Source organism: Mytilus californianus, unplaced genomic scaffold (genome assembly GCF_021869535.1).
Source record: "Mytilus californianus isolate M0D057914Y unplaced genomic scaffold, xbMytCali1.0.p SCAF_4, whole genome shotgun sequence".
Taxonomy (NCBI): domain Eukaryota; kingdom Metazoa; phylum Mollusca; class Bivalvia; order Mytilida; family Mytilidae; genus Mytilus; species Mytilus californianus.
In genome coordinates, this window is record NW_026262690.1 from 13,868,921 (window position 1) to 13,881,232 (window position 12,312).

The 12,312-nt window shown below is 31.5% G+C and overlaps 1 protein-coding gene across 50 annotated transcripts in view; it reads right to left on the reverse strand.

Annotated features, from left to right (window-relative positions):
- The window catches only part of LOC127737498 (mediator of RNA polymerase II transcription subunit 12-like protein), a 78,011-nt gene that overhangs the window by 41,619 nt on the left and 24,080 nt on the right, over window positions 1-12,312 (reverse strand). For all 50 annotated transcript variants that reach the window (XM_052248285.1, XM_052248284.1, XM_052248282.1 and 47 more), the window contains exons 16-27: window positions 10,533-10,641; window positions 9,574-10,142; window positions 8,922-9,085; window positions 8,217-8,325; window positions 7,795-7,925; window positions 6,940-7,056; window positions 5,366-5,507; window positions 4,414-4,540; window positions 3,816-4,040; window positions 3,063-3,189; window positions 2,478-2,640; window positions 1,339-1,515 (exon numbers count right to left, since the gene is read on the reverse strand). In XM_052248285.1, coding sequence (XP_052104245.1) covers window positions 1,339-1,515; window positions 2,478-2,640; window positions 3,063-3,189; window positions 3,816-4,040; window positions 4,414-4,540; window positions 5,366-5,507; window positions 6,940-7,056; window positions 7,795-7,925; window positions 8,217-8,325; window positions 8,922-9,085; window positions 9,574-10,142; window positions 10,533-10,641 — 2,160 coding nt within the window. The remainder of the gene's footprint in view (window positions 1-1,338; window positions 1,516-2,477; window positions 2,641-3,062; window positions 3,190-3,815; window positions 4,041-4,413; window positions 4,541-5,365; window positions 5,508-6,939; window positions 7,057-7,794; window positions 7,926-8,216; window positions 8,326-8,921; window positions 9,086-9,573; window positions 10,143-10,532; window positions 10,642-12,312) is intronic.

Sequence of the window (12,312 nt, forward strand, 5' to 3'; positions counted from 1 at the left end):
CTGGTCAACAATCATCAGAAAAAGATTGCTGACACCAAGACATTAAAACTAAGTGACGTAAACTGTAATTCAAGCTTATTTTTTTATACAAATTAAGACTATACATGATAAGTTTATTTAGTATTCCAAATTAAAGACAATGAAGCTTATTGAATTTTTAATCAAATTCAATTTAATGTAAATTTTCAATATAGGAGAAATGTTTCTTATTTGTAATCCAATACTGTAACTTCAGAAACTAACGCAAGCATTTATTATTGTGAATCACGTATTACTGGTAAAAATTATGAAGGACAATTACTACTGAATTCATGAATGCCAACTTTTATGAATGAAAGTTTATATTACTGCCAACCTGATATTGTCACATTATTCCCATTAATAACAACATGGCAATAATTTCTGAATTAACAGTATAAGGAACTAGTACTTAAATACTAAAAATAAATACAAATTTCCATACAAATATCAATGGTAGGAATTGTTTACTTAAATAAATCTGTATACCTAATAATATAAACAATTAATTATCCTTTTCTTCAAACATTATAAATTGATTTCAAAATAATTGACATATGACTTCCATTGGAGAACATATTACATAGCAATTTGTTCACTGTCAGGTCAATAATTTCTTGTTAAATATAAAATTTAGTAGCAGCTCAAGAAATCTGCATTGCTCACCTGGCATTTATGTGTAATATTAGTTACTATTGTTTCACTCAGATTTCAGGACCCCTTAAGGCTTATACCAGTATACATCAGATATCAGTTCAAAATCTGCATGAAGGTTGACAATTGGGGAGAAAATTGTTATTTTCATAAAATTGTCTGTCCAATGTCCATAATTAGGTCAAAAGCAGGTGAACTAGCTCTTAACCTAGTTACACAATTACAAACAAATATATCTGGGAGGTTTATGGAGCCAAAAGATTGTCAATTATTTGCTATAAAAATATATGAACTAAAATAAAACTCAGATGTAACCCATTACCAATTATCACATAGCTATCATACTAAAAATCAGGCAAATACATGAAGCAAATTATACGTCTCAGGGGAAAAAAAACTGCCATTCTGCCTGTTTCTTGCAGCCTTGTTGGTTTTTCAGCAACATCATCAGATAAAATTTAGTGACTTAACTATCAATTTTGTACCAATTAACCCCATGGTTTCAGAAAATAGATTTATTGAATAGTTGATGACCCCAGCCAGATTATTGACAGATACAGACAAATGATGATAATTCTCATGTATGTTCCTTAAAGTCAGGTGAGCAGCTAAAATCTTTTCGATGATAAAAATAAGCTATGATTTTAGATGACAATATAACCTTACTGATATTGCACTACACTGTTTGAACATTAGCTGTAGTTCCAGAGCACAGACTCTAAAATCCCATAGATTTAGATTCTGAAGAACTCTATGAATGTTCTGCTTGGTTTCCATATCAGCTCCATCCACTTGGTTAGGAACACCATTAGGGTAACAGATCATATGCAGAATTTGCTGAGCCTGAAATAAATTAGAAGAGAAACAATTAAATGTCAATCCAACTTGTTACGAATGAAAGCAACTGCTCTGAAGTATTTTGTCTAATAGCTTTCATATTTGGGAGGAAATGTTTTGAAACCCATTTTATTATAATATCCTATAACTTTATTTCTACAAATGGAGTTATGGTCCTTTTATTCTTCATATGTTTCCATAGATATCAATATCTTATGAGTACAACTCTTTTGAAGTGTTTTATCACATATTTTTCCCTGTTTGATAGGATGTTTGGTCATGATTATATAATTTATCATTTTTGTTGAAAATTTCTCATGAGTTATGGCCCTTTACCACTAAAATATCTACTGAATTATCATTCTGTTTACAAGGATATTTGGCTAAAACACAACATGACTTTTTTTAAGAATTTATTTTTCCACCTTACTATAAATTCAAATTATTGTGTGCATTAATTATTGCAATTTTTTAAGAAAGGACAAAAATGCGAGATTAATTATTGAGATTTCAGGAAAATCTGCATAGTTAAATGTATCCAATATCAGAATGCGAGTAATTATCACACAGTTGCATTATTTGCATAAATAAATTAAACCTCGCAATTATTTCTAAATCTACAGTATATCTATAATAAATGTGAGAATTGGAAAATCAACAAGTTAATATCAAATAATTGTAAAAATGGGAGAAAAAAATTTGTTGGTAAAATAGAATATGTGATATCCCCCCTTAATAGACTGACCTTCCAAAAATTCCAAATTCCTAAATTTACAACCATCAAAACCTATACTTTTTTTTTATAAATCTGATGTGAACTTCATCAATTAATAAATCAGTTGCCATTTACAAATAAATATTTGTTAATAATAAAGACTTCAGAGAACAGAATCATTGTTTGTTTAAGGGTATTGGGAATCACTTTAAAAGATGTAATTTTGTATTGAATAGTTGTGCATTTAACTGACCTGTTTAGTGGACAACATTTGATCAAGGAGTAAATCTGAACTAAGTACAGCATCAGGGTCTTTGAGGAATTTCTCCTGTACCCATTCCTGTCGACACATTTCCTTCATGGCATGTCGTGCAAAATCACTCAGTGATGATTCTTTACCTTTCCATTTCGATGTACTAAATAAATATATCAGATACTATAACATTAAATAATGCAAGACTTGGTGTATAAAAACATATTACAAGACAGTTTTTAATCTTACAGGTAATAAACCAAAGGCTGCAATTGGTAAAGTTGAAGTCATTACATTGAACATTTTACAGACCTGTGTCTTAAAAATAAGTTAAACTTTACATCTCCCCAAACCTAGAAAATTGTGTGAATAACTTGCACAGACCACCAGAGATATGGCATCATAAAAGCTCTTTTATCAATAAAACATTGTGTAAATGTACCTACCAAAGCTTCATAAGAGCTCTGTTATCAATAAAACATTGTGTAAATGTACCTTACCCAAGCTTCATAAGAGATAAAACATTGTGTAAATGTACCTTACTCAAGCTTCATAAGAGATAAAAGAGTGTATAAATGAACCTACCCAAGCATCATGTCTACATCATCATCATCTCCAATACTATTGAGTAATGAACTGATAATATCTCTTTCGTTCATACTGTCTTTCTTTCCTCCAGATTTACTTCTATTCTCATCACTACACAAGTCACCTGTAATCATACAATGATTGTTAGTATTTCAGATTATAAGGTGTTCTGCATCTTTATATTGTAAAATATCCACTTAGAGTCATTATATGAAGCTTTTTGTCAAGTGAGCACAGGAAACAAGTTAAAAAAGGCTTTATATTTTGTAGAGCAGCAGATATTTTACAATATCAATATGATAAAAATCTGATTATCAATTTTTCTGATTGTATTTGTGAGTTTTCATTATAGAATCAATGCTTTTTCTTCATTTAACAAACAAACTGGAAAAGGACTTGGTAAGTTTGGGTCAAACTGATCTATGTCAGTCATGAGATTGGTTTTAACTAATTTTAAGGCCTGGTCAATGTAATTGATGTGATAAGAAATTTTATGCATCTGAACAGTATGATACAGGTAGAGGGAATATATTGGTAAAGATAACTGCTGTTGCAGACGACAGGTCTAACAAACTTTTCTGTCAATTAGATGGTGTACATCAGAAACTGAAAAGTGCAAAGTGTTTCTGCTTGAAGTGGTACATTTTGAGAAGTCCCACTGACAAACAATTTAAATAAAAGCTAGGAATGAAAAATGCAGAATATTTTGTTTTCCTCCTGTATCCATACACACAGAAATAACATACTTACTTAGAACTAGCATAGCTTTCAATACTGCTAAAACAGGTCCTACAGATATACTGTCATGGGCTGCTATCAACAGGTGCTTGTCACATGATGACTTGATGTTGCACACGTTAGCCTTGCCATAATTTCCACACCAAGAGAAAGTGTTCATATCCGATGTTTTAAACAATCTTAACAATATTTGGCAAGTTAATCTTGCTCCTGGTTCAGCATCCTGATCTCCTGAAGCTGAAACATCATTAAAGTATAAAAGTTAAAGTTTAGGTATGACTACAAGATTTTGCTGACAGTCATGAAGCAAGCTCTATAAAAATTTTGTTGTTAAAAAGGTATAAATAGAATGCATGTATCTACTAAAAATAATTATCTACAAAACATTTTATCATCAATGTTAACCACTTTTCTAAATCTAATTTTTTATTTAGCTTATACACTGCTACAATGGGACATGTTAAAAATGTTTATGGAAACATTCATGTAATTGTATATATTGCAGTAAAGCTTGTAAAACAAACTTTGATTTAATGCATGTGTAAAAGAGAACTCAAAAACTCCAGAAAAGTTAAAAATTGAAAACAGACAATTAATTAAGAAAACAAACCTGTTTTCACTGCTAATAGTGATGGAAGTATAACATGGATAACTAAATCTTGTAGAGAGAAACAATGTCTAGCTACCAAAATGGTGGTAAATACAGCCAAGTTGTTGTGTATTGACATATCACTGACCTACAAATATATACACATATAAGTTAGGCCATGGTAAATAATTTTTTGGTTCTCAAATACTGCCAAATGGGTAAAACATTTGCCATTTGTTGTATTTCATTATAATAATCAAAGCGCAAGAGCGCTACAAAAGCAATTGTAAATTTGGCCCAGTAGTTTCAAAGGAGAAGATTTTTGTAAAAGTTAACGGACAACAGATGAGAAAATTTCAATTGGCCTTTTAGCCAGGTGAGCTAAAAATGGCAGATTCGCCATAGCAGAAAAGCAATTGTTTTTTTTTTGTTATTTTGAGATGTGTTAGGACAGAAAAATGTATAAGATAATTTGTCTAGCAAATAAATATATTATAAATATTAAGTACCATCTTTCTCTCATCAATCTAGAAGTCAGTATCTCAGTACCAAAACACTTTTAAAATATACTTCATATCTCAGAAACAGAATCCTGTTGATATGCAGATGGTCTATTGGCTACATGGTAAACATAATAATGTGTTGGGCAACTTTTCATGAATGTTAGATGTAATGCCTTTTAAAAAGTTTGATTGTACAAGTTTTCTGTGCCTTACCTGACTTAAACATGGTTTAATGAGTTAGAATAAGTTTGCAAATATCTTGACATCCTGACATGAAAACAAAGTAAGAAAGCAACAATGTTCTAAAAGTCTTCCAAGAGTTCAGTTTGTGGTGGAAAAATGTAATGGCTAATAGGCAAAACATATCAAACTTAATCAAAATTCTTGGTAGTTCCAAATTCATACAGCAGTTCTTAAGAAGACTGGACTATGACTTGTAGGTTATATTCTAAAAGGTTAGTTAAACTCACGTCACATTGTGCTAATACATCTATAAATCCACAACTATGATTGGACGAACAGCATAATGACTGAAGCACTCCGAGCCAATCAGAACTCAAGGCATTATATCTGGCTGTAAGTTCAGCACATAAAATGGAAATCTCATTGAGTCTGAAATATGTTAATATGTAGAAGTTAATTGGACAATGTTGGCAGTCAGCAATTCAAGGATCTTTCAAATGTCTAAACATTTCATTATTATTGTATTAAAATAAATAAAAGAACAGAGTTCCAATGTCCACCGCGATGCACTTATTTAATATTTCCAAGGGGAATAACTTTTAAAAAAAGTTGATCGTCCACCATTATAGAACTTGTCCGAGATACTGCTGATATTAACCTATATAAAAATCTGGCAAGAATTGTACCAGTGAGAGCGCTAACAAGGCCATTTTTCATAAATTTAATATTTCCAAGGGACATAACTCTTTTAAAAAAAGTCGATCCTTCACCATTTTAGAACTTGTCCGAGATATTGCTGATATTAACCTATAGCATAAGTTTTATAAAAATCTGGCAAGAATTGTACCCGTGAGAGCGCTAACGAGGCCATTTTTCATAAATTTCATATTTCTAAGGGGCATAACTCTTTTAAAAAAGGTTGATCGTCCACCATTTTAGAACTTGACCGAGATATTGTTGATATTAACCTATAGTATAAGTTTTATAAAAATCTAACAAGAATTGTACCCGTGAGAGCGCTAACGAGACCATTTTTCATAAATTTAATATTTCTAAGGGGCATAACTCTATTTAAAAAATTCGATCGTCCACCATTTCAGAACTTGTCTGAGATATTGCTGATATCAACCTATAGTATAAGTTTTATAAAAATCTGGCAAGCATTGTACCCGTGAGAGCACTAACAGACGGATGGACAGACACCCGGTATTTCCATGTCCCCCTCAATGCGTTACGTGGGGGACAAAAATAACAGTTATCTGTTTGAAGAGTGGCCACTGTCAATTTGGGATTTCATGGTCCAATCATCTGTGTTTTACTAGCTCTGCTCCATGTCATCAGTAAAACATCATTTGCAACTGTCAAATCCCCAAATTGACAGTGGCAAATCTTCTAACACAGTATCAGTACTGTTATTATCTATAGACATCTGACCTTCATTGTATTTCAAGCTTAAAATTCATATAGGACATCCAAAACTTCTCAAATAAAGCAATATACAGCATTTTACATGGAAAATTTGCAAATACAGAATGAATTCTTGTAAATATAATAATTCACATTGCTAAGTATATTGTGAATAATATGTATAAAACCCGCAAGTCACTTTCACAAGAAATGGATACCAATGTTACATTGAAGATTGTTAAAATCTTTTTTAATCTACAGATTTTCAACAATCAAAATAATTTACCTGATGTAGCCACCAACATGCCATACTAAAAATATGCTTCTGAAAGACTTTCAACTAAAAACAAGCTGTGATAGTTGTGGTTACAAAAAAAAATCCTACAGATCAGTTTCTATTTCCCATAGTGTCATGTTATTCATTATCTAATCACATGACAAACATGTGACTTACCTCTCTATAGATGGAGAATTACAAACATGGATGACAGCATTACACACAAAACTATAACGATTAGCTGGAGTGTCTGTTAAATGTTTGATTACACTTGACTCATGTTGATGATGAGCTCTGTAAATAAATCAAAATCATCACGTTCAATTACAGTTTTATGGTATAATTTAATCACTTAATAACAACATTCTCTCAATATAAACATATTTGCAAAAATAGGAATTTGCTGTCATCTTCTTTAAAATCTGATGTTATCAAGTCAAGGCTATGAACAAGGAGATGTACTTCTATTGCTTACTAAGTATACCAAACTCAATATTGTAGGCTCTGTTTTTCAGGCAATCAAATTTAGCAAGAGAAAAAGTAATAAGCGTTTAAAATGATAAAAGGACAAACATTGAGAAGATTATTATAATGAATTTAAAGACATATGTTTTAGGCAAACATGAAAGTGAAAGCAACTGAAAATGTGTAAGGTTTAACACAGTCACATTCTTTATGTGCCTGTCCAAAGTCAGGAGCCTGTAGTTCAGTGGTTGTTGTGGTTCATATTTGTCATATTTTATTTCGTGAATTGTATTGCATAAATTAGGCCCTTAGTTTTCTTGTTTGAATTGTTTCACATTTTTCATGTCGAGGCCTTTTATAGCTGACTTTATGGTATGGGTTTTTCTCATTGTTGAAGGCTGTATAATTGTTTACCTCTACGTCATTTGAACTAGGTGGATATTTGTCTCATTGGCAATCATACCACATCTCCTTGTGGTTGCTGAGTAAACATGTGGCAGAAATGTATTATGGATAGAGTTATGCTTTGGAGCAGGGGTATCACTATCTAAAAGGTATACAACTTACTTTGTATTATTTATAAAATCTATCATAAATGAAGGGTCCCATAAAGAATTGGATGCCAGTGGAGTAGTAGTAGCGTACAGCGTCATCTTCATCTTACGGTGGGCATTCAGGAACATCTCAGAAAATTTCTCCTGTAATTAAATACCATAAATGAATGTCTAAGCTTTAATCATTGTTTAAACTAACAGTAAGTAATCTGACAACAAAAGTCAAACTTCAATGCTTCATTATTTTCAAACATTTTAATACAGATGGTAATTATGAGACATATTCTTGAAAATTTGGTACAGATATTATGATCACCTTACAAAAATAAATAAAAAATTAATCATAACTTTTTTTAGAAAATGTTTTGTATCATAGTGAACTGTTTTATAAAAAAAATATTTGAACTCAAAACTAGTTTTCTATATATAACTTACAACAAGGTAACAACAAGAGCTATATGCATCATATAGATAGGCCAGTATACAACGTTCTGATGAGGAACAGTCAGCAGGGTTATACACATTCTTCACAACACCAATTAAACTGTAAATAAATATCACATGACATAACATAAGATATGTGTACATCTTTCACAATAATTAAGTATCATCTTTCAGACCATCCTTTCTGCAATAAATATGTAACCTTCAAAAGAGAACTTGCCATTACAAATGTCTGATTTATTAATACATAGTGAAGTATCTATATGAAGTAAGGCTTTGATAAGTAAAACATTATAAGAAGGGAAATTCTGTATGTACTAAGTAATCAAACAAATATCAAAAAAAGTGTTGTACAAGTCCACATTGGATCAATACACTAGTTATAATACAGCCAAAATGGCAGAGCACTTTCAAACTAAGTCAAGTTGATATATCTTCTATTAGCTATTATGTAATTGTTATTGAAACAAGTTAATCTCAACAGTTAGTAGTTCAATTGATATGAACTTCACATTAAGGAAAATTAACATCATAATAATGATGAAAGGCTGTTTAACGTTCAGTGGCAAATTAAATGCATATTCAGAACAAGAACATATTAATGAGATATAAATATGAACCCTGCTTTAAACTAAACAGATATGCACATGATTATTAGATAAACAAATACAACATAACATCTTTACATAGCCTTACCCTTCAAATGCTTGTATAGTCAGATCATTAGACACCAGTAGATAGGCATGATATTTTCTAAACACACCAACTATACAGAGACATAGGGACGTAGTGTAGCTTCCTCGTAAGCTAGACTTCAGTTCTACTAATTTGTCATCTGCACTACTCAGATCTTTCAATAGCTGAAATCAGATAAAAGGGAACACATATATATGATCCTAGATAATAACTGTAAATAGCTGATGAAAAAAATCCAATATTTATTCTTTCCTGTTGAAGAAAAACTAACTGTGGCTATTTTATACTCTTGTTAATATTTTACATTTACATGTGATGGAAGGTAAAGTAGAACTATGAGTGAATTCACAAAAGGATACCTCCTAACTCACTAGACTATTAGTATATGGATTGAGTAAAATTTATAATCTACCCATAAACATGTAGGACCATATTCCTTAATTCTCATTGAGTGTTTTACAATTGTATTAAAATTCATCAATATCCATCAAACTATTAAGGAGGAGTTAATCATACAATTCACATAGGCAGACAGGATGAAAAATATTAATTTTAATCAAGCAGCTACCAATCACCCCTGTTTGTGTCTTTAAACACCTCTCTTATATTTTATATATTGGGACACAAAATTGGTGTAACATATTTAACTCACCTGAACAGAAAACTCCAGCAAGCCATAAATATTACATGAATATTCCATCAGATCAATAAGGAAAGATATATTCTCTACTAAAGGGAGGTAATCCGAGTTTTCATTCACAAAGCCATTTATCTGTTCTAGAACAGCTGTCACACATGAATGAGTTACAACATGCTGATCATAATACGACAGTTTCTGAAATTTGTTAAAAATCCCTTCAAAAATACTTTCAAAATTAGTAGCCGACTGTACTGAACTGGCCTCTCCTAGTTCTTTATCTTTCTTCTTCTTATTTTTACCAAGATCTCCACTGCTGACATCAATACAATTTTTTTTGCTGAATAATCTCAATGTCTCTTTGGTAACTTTTTTGACAATATGTCTTGCTTCATCCCTAGCTTTACCTACACCATACAACACAGTCATCCTTTGATTACATTCATGTGAGGACATTTCATCTTGAGGAATGGGGAAATGTTGAGCATACAACATGTGCCTTGATGGTCCTTTTGGTGTTTGTACAGATTCATGGTTCTGAACAGTTATCGGTTCCTTTTCAGACTTCACTGATTTTACTGAGGCTGTGAAAAAAAAGTTCATAATACATATATATCATTCTAGTGCTATCACAGTTTGTATTTTCGGGTTAATAAGGGGAATAACTCTTTTAACGCTAAATGTCAAAATCTTATTATCCATGCATTGTGTTCAAATTTAAAAGTTTCGTTCAAGTCGTACTTTAACTATCATCTGGAAACCAAAATAAAATCTAATTTTCAAAGTAACTAAGGGGAAATACTTTTGAACCATAAATGTTGAAACTTTTACCTTGTGACCTGTATTTTAGGGTCCATGAAATTGTGTTAAAATTTCAAATTATTTGGTATTTTAATAATCCTTTTGAAACCAAACTTATGATAGAGACTAACGGATGGAAAAACATAATAAACCCTTGAGTTCTTTCATCTTACCGGGTTGTTCTGGACTAGTCTTCTGTTCTTCCTTAACCACAGGGCCAAATAAACTACCAAAGTCACTGTCCATGTGAATATCAAAGTCAATCTTTATATCTTCTTGTGGCTATTTATAATGAATAGAATTATGGTCAATTTTTACATTATTATGTCAGATCAAAGTTCAGTGTTAGCTTATGTTGTATTATTACTAATCTTGCAAACCTTAAATAAAGCTTATTTCAATTTGAATTATTGATGCTTTATAATTAAGAAAGAATTAAACTTATATTCAAGAATAAATACCATTGTCATTTGTGTTTTGGAAAGAAAATTATGGATCCTTGAAGGGGTACTGGCTTATAAGCGAGATCTAGTGCCAGGGTTAAAAATTCTAAAGTCTAAGAGTTTAGGAAAAAAGCTGATGTAAGACATTCAAGTGGTGGAAATATACGAGGATTGAAGACAAAAGGCAAAATAACAGTATAAAAATGGTTGACAAAAAGCAAATAAACAGTAAAATAGGTGTTATTTATCAATAGTGGGCGACAAAATCCTTAAATAAATCTTTGACAATATTGCTTTACTTGTCACATAGTTTTATTGTAAAGTGTTGATTTGAAGTAGCAAAAGCCACATAAAATAAAGTGTTGATTTAAGTTATTTAAAAAATAATAATAATAATAATATGGTTTTTGTACTGATGTTGCAGTTTTTATTTGATCGCCTAATATATTCATGTAATACTAAAAAAATGGAGATGTAAGGTATACATAAATGAGACAGCAACCCAATGACATAAATAACCAAGAGACATCTAGAGGGGATCATATAGGGTTCAACAATAGACATTTGTCTATACAATATGCCATGCTCTAAATCATCCAGAGGCTACAACAGTTGTGAATAAATTGAGTAGAAACAATCAATGATCTGCCATCAAAATCCAATTCTCCAAATAAGGCAAGATATTAAGATATGACATTAAGAGGTTCCTAACATTGGACAATCACATAACTTATGTCACTAACAAGACATGACATACAACAACTACTGACCAGGTTCCTGACATTAGACAGACACATAACTTATGTCACTAACAAGATATCACATATGACAACTACTGACAAGGTTCCTGACATTAGACAGACACAAAACTTATGTCACTAACAAGATATGACATACAACAACTACTGACTAGGTTCCTGACATTGGACAGACACTAACTTAAGTCACTAACAAGATATGACATACAACAACTACTGACTAGCTTCCTGACATTGGACAGACACTAACTTATGTCACTAACAAGATATGACATACAACAACTACTGACTAGGTTCCTGACATTAGACAGACACATAACTTATGTCACTAACAAGACATGACATACAACAACTACTGAAGAGGTTCCTGACATTGGACAGACACTAACTTATGTCACTAACAAGATATGACATACAACAACTACTGACTAGGTTCCTGACATTGGACAGACACATAACTTATGTCACTAACAAGATATGACATACAATAACTACTGACGAGGTTCCTGACATTGGACAGACACATAACTTATGTCACTAACACGATATGACATACAACAAATACTGACTAGGTTCCTGACATTGGACAGACACTAACTTATGTCACTAACAAGATATGACATACAACAACTACTGACTAGCTTCCTGACATTGGACAGACACTAACTTATGTCACTAACAAGATATGACATACAACAACTACTGACTAGGTTCCTGACATTAGACAGACACATAACTTATGTCACTAACAA